Source organism: Mandrillus leucophaeus, unplaced genomic scaffold, assembly GCF_000951045.1.
Source record: "Mandrillus leucophaeus isolate KB7577 unplaced genomic scaffold, Mleu.le_1.0 Scaffold498, whole genome shotgun sequence".
In the NCBI taxonomy this organism is placed as follows: Eukaryota; Metazoa; Chordata; class Mammalia; order Primates; family Cercopithecidae; genus Mandrillus; species Mandrillus leucophaeus.
In genome coordinates, this window is record NW_012105342.1 from 911,540 (window position 1) to 924,636 (window position 13,097).

Consider the following 13,097-nt stretch of genomic DNA (forward strand, 5'->3'; position numbering starts at 1 on the left):
AGGGGAGCCCAGCGTGTGGAGGGGAGAAGGAGAGAGAAGGGCGTGCATCAGGGGAGCCCAGCGTGTGGAGGGGAGAAGGAGAGAGAAGGGCGTGCGTCAGGGGAGCCCAGCGTGTAGAGGGGAGAAGGAGCCTCCAGGGTCTGCCGTGCCCGGGGCCCATGCAGCCGTGGCAGGTGGCCGGGTGGCGCGTGGGTGGGGTTACCTTTGCCTTTTCCCCAAATAGTGTTCTCTGTTATTTTTATTTTTATTTTTTTGAGATGGAGTCTCACTCTGCCTCCCAGGCTGGAGTACAGTGGTGTGATCTTGGCTCACTACAACCTTCACCTCCCAGGTTCAAGTGATTCTCGTGCCTCAGCCTCCCGAGTAGCTAGGATTACAGGCGTGTGCCTAGCACAGCCAAATCACGTCGAGGACCAGGGTGGGGTGTTTCAGAAAGCCTGTCACTCTTGGGCCACCTCGTGCAGTGCACAAAGGGACCCCTCCGGAGTGCCCTGGTGCCCTGAGAGACCAGTGTGCCTGTCAGAGTGGGTGCAAGCTGTGACAATGCAGCTCATGTAGCCCCACCACCGAGTGCGTGCTGTGTTCCACGCATCCTTCTCCAGGTTCAAGCGGTTCACCGTGTTTTGATTGCCCATGAAAGCATCTCACCTTCCTGTACTTTTTGTCCTTCCAGGTGCTGCTGTCCGGACTCATAGGTGTCGTCTCCTGGAAGAGGCCTCTCTCCCTCGTGGTAAGTGGCACCTGTGTCTCCAGGTGGCCTCGGAGCAGGGTTCCACCTTCAGATGTGTGAGCAGGTTGGAGGCAATGGCGAAGAGAATTGTAGGTTTTTTTCAGGCAGCAGGAAGCAGAGCTTGATAAAATCTCACTGCTGAAGGCTGATGGGCTCATGAGAAGCGCTGTTTCTCGCAGGAGGTGCTTCTGAGAGTGCCGCTTGGTGTCTTGCTGAGATGCTTCAAGAGCATCCTCTTTGTGTTTGTTTTGTTTTGGTGTCCTGCTGTAAGGACCGAGCGTGAACCAAGGACTTTTCTTTTTTTTTTGAGACGGAGTCTCGCTCTGTCACCTAGGCTGGAGTGTAGTGGCATGATCTCGGCTCACTGCAACCTCCGCCTCCCGGGTTTAAATGATTCTCTGCCTCAGCCTCCTGAATAACTGGGATTACAGGCACCTGCCACCACGCCCAGATAATTTTTGTGTGTTTTTAGTAGAGACGGGGTTTCACCATCTTGGCCAGGCTGGTGTTGAACTCCTGACCTCGTGATCCACCCACCTTGGCCTCCCAAAGTGCTGGAATTACAGGTGTGAGCCACTGCGCCCGGCCAACAACGGCATTTTAAAAGTGTGGATGCGGCTTGGCACGGTGGCTCAGACCTGTAATCCCAGCACTTTGGGATGCCGAGGCGGGCGTACACGAGGTGAGGAGCTCGAGACCAGCCTGGCCAACATGATGAAACCCCATCTCTACTAAAATTACAAAAATTAGCCAGAACATGGTGGTGAGCATCTGTAATCCCAGCTACTGGGGAGACTGAGGCAGGAGAATCGCTTGAACCTGGGAGGCAGAGGTTGCAGTGAGCTGAGATCGCGCCACACCATGGCACTCCAGCCTGGGCAACAGAGAGAGAGTCCATCTCAAAAAAAAAAAAAAGTGTGGATGCATGCGTTTCCTCTAGACTTTAAAGCCTGTTTATGCACTATACATGCATACGTATGATCACACAAACAGAACATATTTTATCAGCGTTCAAGAAATGTTAGAGTTTTGTGTTTTGGGGGGAACCCTAAAATTCTGTGAGTAAAATAAAGAGAGTTATTTGAATTGCTGTGGCATTGTGCTGAGGAGCAGGCCATGCGGGAGATGGAGAGGAGGATGGTTTTTCCCTCGGAAAAATACCCTAAGCAGATTTGTGTCTATTGATTTGTATGCCTGTTCTTCTCAGTGTATGCATTAATATATGTATGTGTCCGTGCCAGGACTAGAGGAACAGGTTTTCCGGGTTTTGATAGATAATGAAACAGACAGCGTGGCATTTTTCTTCTTTTATATTAATCAATTATTTAAAATCTCCTCTTTAAGTGATTAGACTTGGAGATAATGACATGTAGTAAATATTAATGGGAATAGAAAAATAACCCACATTTGTCTATTGAAAACACCTCTTCTTTCATGGGAGTAACCGTGACGCCCTAAAATGGTATCAGAGAAGACAGGAGTGACCTGAGAATCAGCTGAGGCTCCTCTTCTGCTGTATTTCGGCTCATATAAGGAATTTCCTTTTAGAAAAATATTTTTATTTAGAACTTTCAAACATACATAAAAGTAAAGAGACTGCTGTCAGGAACCCCTGTGTACCCCTCATCGGGCTTCAACAGATGTCAGCATCTGGTCCATCTTGTTTTGTCACTATCTCCCTACCTTCCCCCCCAGCCCCTTGCTGGATTATTTTGAAGCTGGCTCTTGGTGCCAAGGGGAGATGCAGTGAATAGGTGACTGTGGGATTGACGTCTTCGGGGTATGCAGTGTGGCGACTGCGCTGCCTTCAGTGACACGGGGACAGCTGCCTCCTCCGTCCACACCCACCTTCGCGGTGCAGACAGATTAAGCTCTCTAAACAAAGGAAAAGCCGCCTTCCACAGAGTGGGTGTGTGGACGAAAAGACAAGAGAGGACTGACGTCCATCACCCGGTCACCCCCGCGTGCCACCCCCGGCCCTGGCCCCAGCATCGGGAATCTCACGGGGCTGGGCATTTTACCGCGCAGGATGCATAAGCTTAGAGCGGACGAGGAATTAGGACCCCTTATGGTGGTGGCTGAGGAGTGTCCCAGGGAAGTCAGGGGAGCAGGCTGCGGTCTCAGGACTCATCCCAGTAGAGGGACATCGCAGCAGCTGGACCTACTGGAGCGGAGTGTTCAGAGCGCTTGCTCCCCAGCCCTGCCACAGTGGTTGGAGCAGGGCCAGCCTGCTCTCTGGGAGGTGGTCAGCACTGACCTCCCATGGACAAATTTCCTCCCAAGCCCCAGGCAGAGGGGAAGGGGATCATGTGGCTTGACTGACTTCCTTGCCTTATGTAGGGAGGTTAGGGTATCATTAGGGTGACACTAACTGCTGGTACTATCCCCTGACTTTCAGTGGCTCCATTAGGGCAAGGCTAGTCTGGCCCTTGTCCAGGTCAGGCATGGCCTGTGATTGAGTCCTTCACAGAGGGACTTAGGGACCTGGCTCCTTCCGCCCGAGGGCCGCAGTGTTTCCTAGGGCTGTGAGATCCGCTGCAAGTCAGTGACAGGGAATAGAGAACAGAAAAGGAACCCTAGCAGTTTAATTTGCTTGGTCCGAAAATGACATTCATTGCTTGCCTTTCAAGCCATTCAGGAGAGCTTGTCCTGAGGCCCCATCTAGGAACCCGTGGACCCGTGGCAGGCACTGCCTCTCTGGACAGTCGCTTCCCAGAGGCAGTTCTGCACTGCAGACGGACTCTGTGGGTTTTGCTGGGTAGTTTGTTGTCTGTACCTTAAGAATGTTCTTCTGTCGTGTTGACCACAACAGTACAGTCTTGATTCATTAGCAAAAACTCACTCTCTGAATCATGACCATTGAGATAGTCTCGGCTTTGGCTTCATGAGGAGTAAAGGCATTCACAATAGATGCCGGGAAAATCTACAGTATAAAGATCTATTAGGGTGCTCTAGAAAAACATAACCAAAGGGAGATATACAGATAGAGAGAGATATAGATAGGTATACACATGCATTCACACACGTATATATAAATACCTAGATTATAACATATATGTATGTGTGTGTATATAGAGAGATTTATTTATTTTAAAGGATTGGCTCACACGGTTGTGGGAACAGGCAGTGTGAAAGTCTGTAGTGCTGGCTTATAGGCTGGACCCAGAGCTGAGGCTGCAGCTTTAGCCTGAAGGGAGGCGCCAGGCGGAATTCCCTCCTCCCTGGAGGAGATCTGTCCTTTTCTCTTCTTTCCTCTGACTGGACGCCGTCCACCTGCATTATGGAGGGTCATCTGCGTTGTTCAGAGTCTGCTGGCTTAGAACTTAATCTCATCTACAAAAATACCTTCACAGCGACATCCAAACTAGTGTTTGACCACATATCTGGGTACTGTGGTCTAGCTGAGTTGACACTTAACAGGAACCATCACCACAGAGTTTTTGGAAATGTGACCAAAGATCTTCTATCCAGAAGAATACCAAAGAAAATACTGTCAACAATGACGGCAGCCATTCCTCGAGTGGGACCTGTGTGTCCTCACCTTCACGGCAGTCCTGGCAAGAGTAGGTTTTCCTACTCTTTTTTTTTTTTTTTTAAAGAGTTTTTAAAGTTTAAAATAGTTTTTTTAAAAAAGGTTTTTAAAACAAGGCCAAGGCTTCCACACCTTAAGTAATGAGCTAGGACTTGAACCCAAAGCTCTCTGACTCCCAAATCCTCCTTTTTTCCAGCCGACTGTAATCTGTGTGGACATTGTCTTTCTTCTCTAAGTATATATATATATCACATGACTTACATTCCTTCAACCTCATCTTCTTGTCCCTTTGTATCTTCTGTCTCAGTTGGTGACACCACTGCCCACCCAGTCTAGAAACTGGGGCGTCACTCAGACATCCTTCTCCTTCCTCACCCATCATGCTTATTCACAAGCTCTCTCTTTGTGACTTATTTTATTATTATTACTATTATTATTATTTTGAGACAGAGTCTCACTCTGTTGCCCAGGCTGGAGGGCAATGGTACGATCTTGGCTCACTGCAACCTCCGCCACCTGGGTTCAAGTGATTCTCCTGCCTCAGCCGCCTGTAGCTGGGATTACAGTTTTTTTTTTTTGTTTTGTTTGCTTGTTTTGTGTTTTTGGTAGAGACAGTGTTTCACCATGTTGGTCAGGCTGGTCTCAAACTCCTGACCTTGTGATCCGCCCACCTTGGCCTCCCAAAGTGCTGGGATTACAGGCCTGAGCCACTGCGCCCGGCCGTGACTCATTTTATTTGTATGCAGCTGCCCCTCTCTTCTCTCTGCCTTGAGCCACCATTCTAGGGCAGGTCCTTGCCTGGTATCTCATGTAGTGACCTCCTAACAGATCTGTGTGCCAAAACTCTGGCTCTTCTCCAGCCTGTTCTCCGCACACACAGAGGCCATGGGTGGTATGTAAAGTGTCCGCCGGACTGTGTCACTCCCCTTCTTTAAGCCCTTCGTGGTTCCCCAGGGCCCACAAAATGGAACTGAGGTTCTCCAGATGACGTATGAGACCCTGTGCAAGGAAAGAGGAAAGGAAGACCTAGAAAGCAAAGTACCCTGTCCTGGGACTTAGCACTAGAATGGCTCGAAGTCTTGATTTCGGTGATTTTTAAAATAAAAGCTCCTGCTTTTGTTGTCTGTGCTAATTATGTGTTTTTCTTCCTGGAGGTGTCAACTAAAGATGCAGCCGTGAGTTTTCTAGTTCATTCCCGGGGGACACACTGGCCTGCCCTCCCCCGAACGCCTTCCGTAAAGACCACACAGTGAGCTGCCCTCTGTGAAAGGAGAGTGTCCCTCAGGAGAGTGAGAAGCAGCAGTTCTGGGCCCATGGCTCCAGAGTCTGTGCAGCCGCTGCATTCGCCCTGCAGGCCTGGCTGGCTGAGGACAGGCGTGCGTGGCCCCTGCTGCTGGAGCGTTTTGGTGCTGCCATTGCTCTCCTGGCAGCAGCTTTCCTCTGCAGGGCTCCCAAGCACAAGGCCATCCGGAGCCCTGCTGCAGCTCCTTCTTTTCATGGTTCTGCGCTTACAGACACACAGAGCGAGATGAAGGAGAGCTGTACGGTGTCCGCCGGAGTGACTGATGTGCGGGAGGGCGAAGGCTCTGTTGGGGAAGAGGAAGAGAGGGGAGCAGCAGGCCACTGTGGGCACTCGGTGAGGGAGGCCTCCCTTTGTAGGCTGGTGAATACAATGTGAGAGGGAGGGGAAGAGGGGAAACGCTGTGTGTGTGTGTGTGTGTGTGTGTGTGTGTGTATACCATAATGTTTTATAAGTGCCTTTCCAAATGCTGAAAACTAGCGACATACATAAAGAATATGTATTTTCACATTACTGGGGTAGATTTTTTTTTTAAAATCTGTGCTTAGTGTCTCCTATGATTGAGATAATTGTCTTCCTTACATTAAACTATAACAGGTTCTATATTATGCTGGATGCCAATTAAAAATCAGATTATATAGCTCTGATTAGATGATTTTTTGAAAGATTCAGTGAACCATCGTGTGATGGCTTATGTATCAATAATGGAAACAGTCTCCCATAATCACAGGTGGTATAAGTTTTAAAACGTTGAGTACAGTAGCACTGAACTGGATATTAGATTATTTATAATAACTGATACTATTGAGAGAGTAATCACTATGGAGTTGAAAACGTTTTTTAGAATTTTTTACCAATAACAAATTAGTTATAGTTTAGGACAGCTTTTTTTTTTAAAGCAAAGTAAATCTACTTTAAGAAGCACTGATCTTTGGGAATATGAGTACCATATAGATCCAATAATGTGTTTAGTACTGTTTGCATTTTATATTACATTGAGGAATCTGGCTTTTTGCCTTACTCAGATGGTGGTTTATTTTTATTGCTAAGCTTTATCAACCCAGACAGAAACATGTATCCATCATGGCTCAATCAGAGAAACAGGGCTTCTTAGAGCCAACACCAGAGATCTTGGTGAACCGGTCTACTCTGATCACTGCTTTGACTCTCTGTCCTTCACAGTAACCACATCCACCATGCCTTTGGCAATTAAGTGCTGCCACCTGGCCCCTGCAACCCTGGGATCTCACCATCTTCACTGCATTTAGGGACCCTAGTTAGATGGTAGCACAGAAATTCCAACTGTAATTTGTGGCCTCCAGAGAAGAGTTCAAGGATGCTGAGGTTCCTCTCGCATATTTATTTCTCATAACTGTAGAGAAATGTGTGCCTCTGGATCCTCTTGGGTTGGGTGAGGTCAGACAGACCAAATCTACTCTAACATTCCAATCTCCTTGAGTCTTTAGATTCCTTCGTCTGTGGTACACCAAAAAAGTCTGGCATTTCAACTTCACTTAATAAAGCCCACCTTCGGCTTTGTATTTTAGCCAACCAAACAAGCTGCTGTGGGTCCATAGCAATAAACGTGGTCTGATTCAGCTATGTATTTTCCCTACCTTGATCTCACACCATTAATGGTAAATCAGGATTGCTGCAGCCTCCTGTTGTGAGAAAGTTTCCAGGCCACAGCATAGGAACCTGGGAAGAGCCTGGCAGTCCTGAGTTAAGGAGACTATACTGAGCCTGGGAGTCCAAGGTGGCTAGAATTTGCAGAACAAAGTGCCAGAGAGGAAAGACTTACTCAGGCAGAGGGTTCTGGAGATCTGGAGAGGAAGCCCTGTGAATATTCAGCTGCTACTGATCAGCTCTTGCATGTGGGGAAACTGAGGCCATGAAAGAACTACCCGAGAGGACTAGAGAGAAAAGTGCCAGTCACAAAATCAGGGTTTTCCCACCATCCAGATTGGAAAACTTCATGATTCACTTGGGCATTGTATAGAGTATGCAGAAGAGTTTTACCTCAGTAGTGGAGAATAACTAGCCTTGAGCTAAATGCTGTTCCAGTTCTGCCTAGCAAATATTAAAGCAAGATCCAAAGGAATCAAATAGTTTTCAAGTAATTTACCTGTGTCCCAGAGCAAAGTTTAAGAATGTTTATAGGAGTACAAAAGTATCCAGCACCAACTAGATAGCGTTCCTAATGCCTAGCATCTAATCAAAGATTACTAGGCATGCAAAGAAGCAGGAAACTATGGTTCAAAGAGACAAGAAAAATAAACCCATTGAAACTGATACAAAATTGATGCAGATATTAGAATTATCAGACAAGGACATTAAAACAGTTATTAAAATTATATGTTCCAAAAGTTAAGTAGACACATGGAGGTCTAAAAAAACCCAGTTGCACTTCTACTGATGAAAACTACAATGTAAGAGAGAAAAAAATCACTGGATGAGACTAATGGCAGATTTGGAACAAGAAAAAACATTAGTGGACTTACAGGCATTGCAGTGCAATATACATTCTCCAAAATGAAGAACATAGAAAAAAAGCATTTTTTAAACAAAACTATGAAAAAAAATCAGAGAACTTTGTGGAATAATTTCCAGAAACACTAATATATGTGGAATAAGGAGTGAGGGCAAACAGAAAAAATACTTGAAGAAATAGTAGTAATTTTTTTTTCAAAATGGAATAAAAACGAGAAACCCACAGATTCCAGAAGCTCAATGCATACAAAGAACCAAAAATAGGAAAAAAAAAAAAACACACACACACACCAATGTATTATAGGGTTTATAACATTTATATAAGTAATTGTATGAAAATACTATAAAGGAGGGAGGATAGAAGTATACAATGTAAGATTCTTAGACTACACATGATGAAGCCTAATGTCACCTGAAGGTAAACTATGATAAAGTTGTATACTGTAAAGCCTAAAGCAACCACTAAAATAAAACCAAAAACCCCAAAGAGTTGGCTAAGAAACAAAGGAAATCAAATGGAATCATAAAAAATATCCATTTAATGCAAAAGAAGGCAGAAAACAGGAGAAAGGAAACAAAGAATAGATGGAACTGAAACAAAACAAATAGTAAGATTCCATTACCTATTTGAATTTCTTCCATGAATTGCTTGTATGTATTTTTTCTGTGAGACTGTGTTACATTGATATGTGAGATTTCTCTTTTTTTGAATTTTAAACTCTAGTGTATTAAATATTCATTGTTTTGAATTTAGCAAATGCATAAAAACACAATAAGACAATTTTAAAAAATTATACCAAATCGCAACATTTAGAGATAGACATAATTACATTTTGCTGTTCTGCCTTCCATTTTTCCCTGTGCAGACACAGATGCATACGTATTTTTATGAAAATTAGAATCAGAGTGCACCTGTTTTGTAACCTGCCTTTTTTTCTGCTTAGGAGTATTTCATGACTGTTGCTCCATTCACGAAATATTTCTTAGTACAGCCTGTTTTAAACAGTTGCGCATTATTTTGTTGTGTGAATGTATTAACATGTAAGCAGTGAGAAAGGGACATTTTAAAAATTGCAAAGAAAGAAGTTGTTTTCTAATACCCTTAAGCAATTTGAAAATAACCATTTAAATCCAAACAATTATAAAATTCTTATTTGTCTGCAAAGGAAGGTTCAATAAAGCAATTCAAGTAGGAGACAATACAAATAAAAAGAAAGCAAAATAAAAAAAAGAGAATGAAAAGAAAGCAAAACAAAAACACAACAAAATCTTATAATTTCACACGAAGTCTCTAATTTAGTTTTCTGTTAACTCAAGTGAATCTGCCTAGTGAGACTAAACCAGAGGGGCTTCCATGTTAGCATTTACCCGACAGGGACTCCAATTCAATCTACTCCAAACCCAAACTGATTTCTTTTTGCTCCCCTGTCTCATTAGGAATGTTTCTGCCTTTCCTTCAGTTGCCTTGCCTTGTCCTAAAACCTAAACTCAGGTTCCTTTGGTTCCTTCCTCACCCCGACGTGATTCAGTATATTGAACCATATTATTAATATATCAATTCCTTACCTTCTAGTCTTTCAAACCCCTCCTTCACCGTCACTGTCCCTCCTTGGGGGGCCTCACTTCATTTCCTTATTTTTATTATTTTTTTGTGTTTTTTTTTCTTATAATACTTTTCTGTTTTAAGTGACTAATACTTTATCCCAGTTTGTCTTGTCAGTTTGTTTGTCTTTTAATTTTTAATGAAGTGTCTTTTTAAAAAATACACAAGGGCTAGTTTTTTAATCTTGGAAAATCTGCTTTTTTTTTTTTTTTTTAAATATGACTTGTAGGGTTTCTTACTTTAGTTTGAAAGATCTCTCTTGGACCATAATTCTGAAATTATTCACCTGTGTATTTCTAAAATGTTTAGTTTTTCTTTTTATGTTTAATTGAATCAAAACTTATTTTTACATATGGTATGAAGTAAGGCTCTAACTTTATCTTTTCCTAATGGAGGGCCATTTTCCCAATATTATTTCTTTAAACAATTCAGTATTTCTTCTCCCATTTGAAATGTGTTGGGCCACCTCACTGCTAGATGTGGGTCTGTTTATTAATCTTTATTTTGCGTAATGAATCTATCAGTTCGTTTCTAAGACAATACTACATTGTTTTAACTAGTCCAGCTTTATAATAAGTCATTCTTCTATTTTTCACATATTTTTTGCTACTACTTTGCATTCTTCAATAAATTTAGAATGAATTTGTAAAGTATGGTCATGATTTGATTTTGTGATTGCATTGATTTTATAGATTAATTCCTGGAAACATAATGTCTATAATATTTAGAGATGGGAATATACAGTTGACCCTTGAACAACATGGCAGTTAGGGGCGCTGACCCCTCATGTAGTTGAAAATTTGCATATAATGTGTGACTCCTCAAAAACTTAACTGCAAATAGGCAACTGCTGACTGGAAGCCTTACCGATCATAGTCAATTAACACATATTTTGTATGTTAGATGTATTATATGCTGTATTCTTACAATAAAGTAAGCTAGAGAAAAGCAAATATCATTTCAAAAAGTCCTAAGAAATAGAAAATGTATTTCCTGTTAATTAAGCGGAAGTGGACTGTCATAAAGGCCTTCATCCTCATCATCATCAGTTGAGTAGGCTGAGGAGGAGGAGGAAGAGGAGGGGTTGGTCTTCCTGTCTCAGGGGTGGCAGAGGTAGAAGATTCATATATAAGTGGACCCATGCAGTCCAAACCTGTGCTGTTCAAGAACCAACTGTATTTTCTGCTATAATTTTTGGAAAAATTATGTATCTTGATCTCATACTTGTTTATCACATACCATAGTGCATTATTAGACTAGTTCTAATTATTTGTCTATTGGATAGTTCAAGAAAAATTGATTGGGGAAATTTCTTCCATTAATTCTTTGATTGTATCTCTTATCTGTTTATTTATTTATTTATTTATTTGTTTGTTTGTTTGTTTGTTTTTGCCTTCCCTTACTTGAATTCCTAGTGGATAGATGCTCTACCTTCTAAATTGATCCTATGGGATTTTTCATATTTTCTTTCTCTTTTTCTTTACTTTCTGGGGCACTTCTGTTTTATTTTCTAGAATAACTACTTTGGTTTTCAGCTGTATCCATTCTACTGCTTGATCCTTCTGTTGAATTTTTTATTTTGACAGACAGCTATGTTATTTTCTTAGAACTGTGTTTTTCTCTAATTGCTTTTTTTCATAGCAATGTGTTCACATTTTGTGGAACACTCATTTAATGGGTGCAATCTCGTTCAAGTATATTAATTAGAATTCTGTTTATCAGATATTCTCACCTCCCCCCACAGGTTGATTCGTCTCTTTAATCATCTAGGTCATTATTCATGCTATTTTTTCCTATTCAATATCAGGCCATCTTTCATTATCCTATTTATATTTACAAAAGAAGGACTATGTTAATGAAGGTAGAAAGTTGGCGTTGTTGGATTAATTGGTTTCGTGTGTGTGTGTGTGTGTGTGTGTGTGTGTGTGTGTGTTTTTGCAGGGGCGTGTGGTGGTATGGGAGGGTGGCACAGTTTACCTTTCCTAAACTCCACCCTAGTATGCTGGTCCAGAATGTGAAGGCCATCTTTGAAAGTGGGAGCTCTGTTGTGCTGACTGGCAGGATCCGCTTTAGTCTTCCTGGGGGATGAAGCAGGCTCAAGAGGGAAGAGCCGAGCTTATTTTCCACCAGGTAAAGCTGCCGTTTGTCTCTTTCTTCCCCAACTTCAGTGTCCATTGTGAGGGTTCAGAGGTACCTCAAGTTGTGCCTGTCCTGGGCAAATGATGATGATGACAGATGATCATGATGATGACAACGACAGTAATGGCTAACATTTATTAACAATATTTACTGTGTTCCAGACACTCTTCTGCGATGTGGGTACAGCAAGGTTCAGTCATGTTCAAGGTTTTTTGGAGCGAGTAAGAGGCAGAGCTCAGGTTGAAACCCAGGCTGTATGTTCCAGAGCCCACGCTGTCATTCTCTAGGCCCGTGTCTCCTTATCCTGCCTGCACTTCAGAACACCGGGGGCACTTTAACAACTGTTACTTCAGACTCACTATATCAGGATTTCTTGGCATAGGGCCCGGGTATCTGTAGTTTTAGACTCCGTGGATCATTTCAATATGCAGCGTGGATAGAAAACCTGTGCCTTTCCAGGGTGCATTTGATCTTGGTTGCTGTCTTCTGGTTGTCAATAATTTAGGCAAATGACATTTCTCATTTTTCAGTATAGAGCTACCAGCTCAGCTGTTCAGAATGTTGTTCTTTGCTAATTCTTTGCTACTCTGGCACAATTGTTATGTACAAATATGTCTATAATTGTTCTATATTCTTGAATGATTAAGCCTTCATCATTATAAAATGTCCTTATTTCTGGTAATAATTTTTGTCTTAAAGATGATTTTGTCTAACACTAGGATGGTTACTCAAACTTTCTTTTGGTTAGCATTTGCACAGTATATCGTTTTCTGCCTTTTTACTGACAAACTCTAGTGAATCTCTTATAGACAGTGTGTAATTGGATCATGTTTTTAAAATCCATTCTGCAATTTCTGCCTTTTAATTGGAGAGTTTAATTTTTTAATGTAATTACTGATGAGGGATTATTATGTCTCCCAGAATGCTATTTGTTTTCTGTATGTCTTACCTTTTTTTGTATGTTACCATAACAGAATACCTGAGATTGGGTAATTTATTAAAAAAAATAGGTTTATTTAGCTCATGGTTCTGCAGGCTGGGACGTTCAAGATTGGACAATCGCATCTGCTGGCTTCTGGTGAGGGCCTTGTGCTTCCTCAAAACATGACAGATAAAGGGAAATGCAAAAAGGGAAAAACGTGAGAGGCAACCTCACTTTGTAACAATTAACTCTTACCAAAGCTAATCCTTTCTGCAGAGAACTAACCCAGTCTTGTGAGAAAGACATTAATCCAACTTAAGTTAGTCATCTCTTAAAGACACCACCTCCAAACACTGTTGCATTGGCAATTAAATTTCAACC

General features: G+C 42.5%; 1 protein-coding gene across 1 annotated transcript in view; it reads left to right on the forward strand.

Moving 5' to 3' along the window:
- Window positions 1-13,097, forward strand: part of FAM189A1 (family with sequence similarity 189, member A1) — a 259,702-nt gene that overhangs the window by 8,932 nt on the left and 237,673 nt on the right. The window contains exons 4-5 of the mRNA XM_011995780.1: window positions 3-181; window positions 641-730. Of these exons, the coding sequence (XP_011851170.1) occupies window positions 3-181; window positions 641-730 (269 nt within the window). The remainder of the gene's footprint in view (window positions 1-2; window positions 182-640; window positions 731-13,097) is intronic.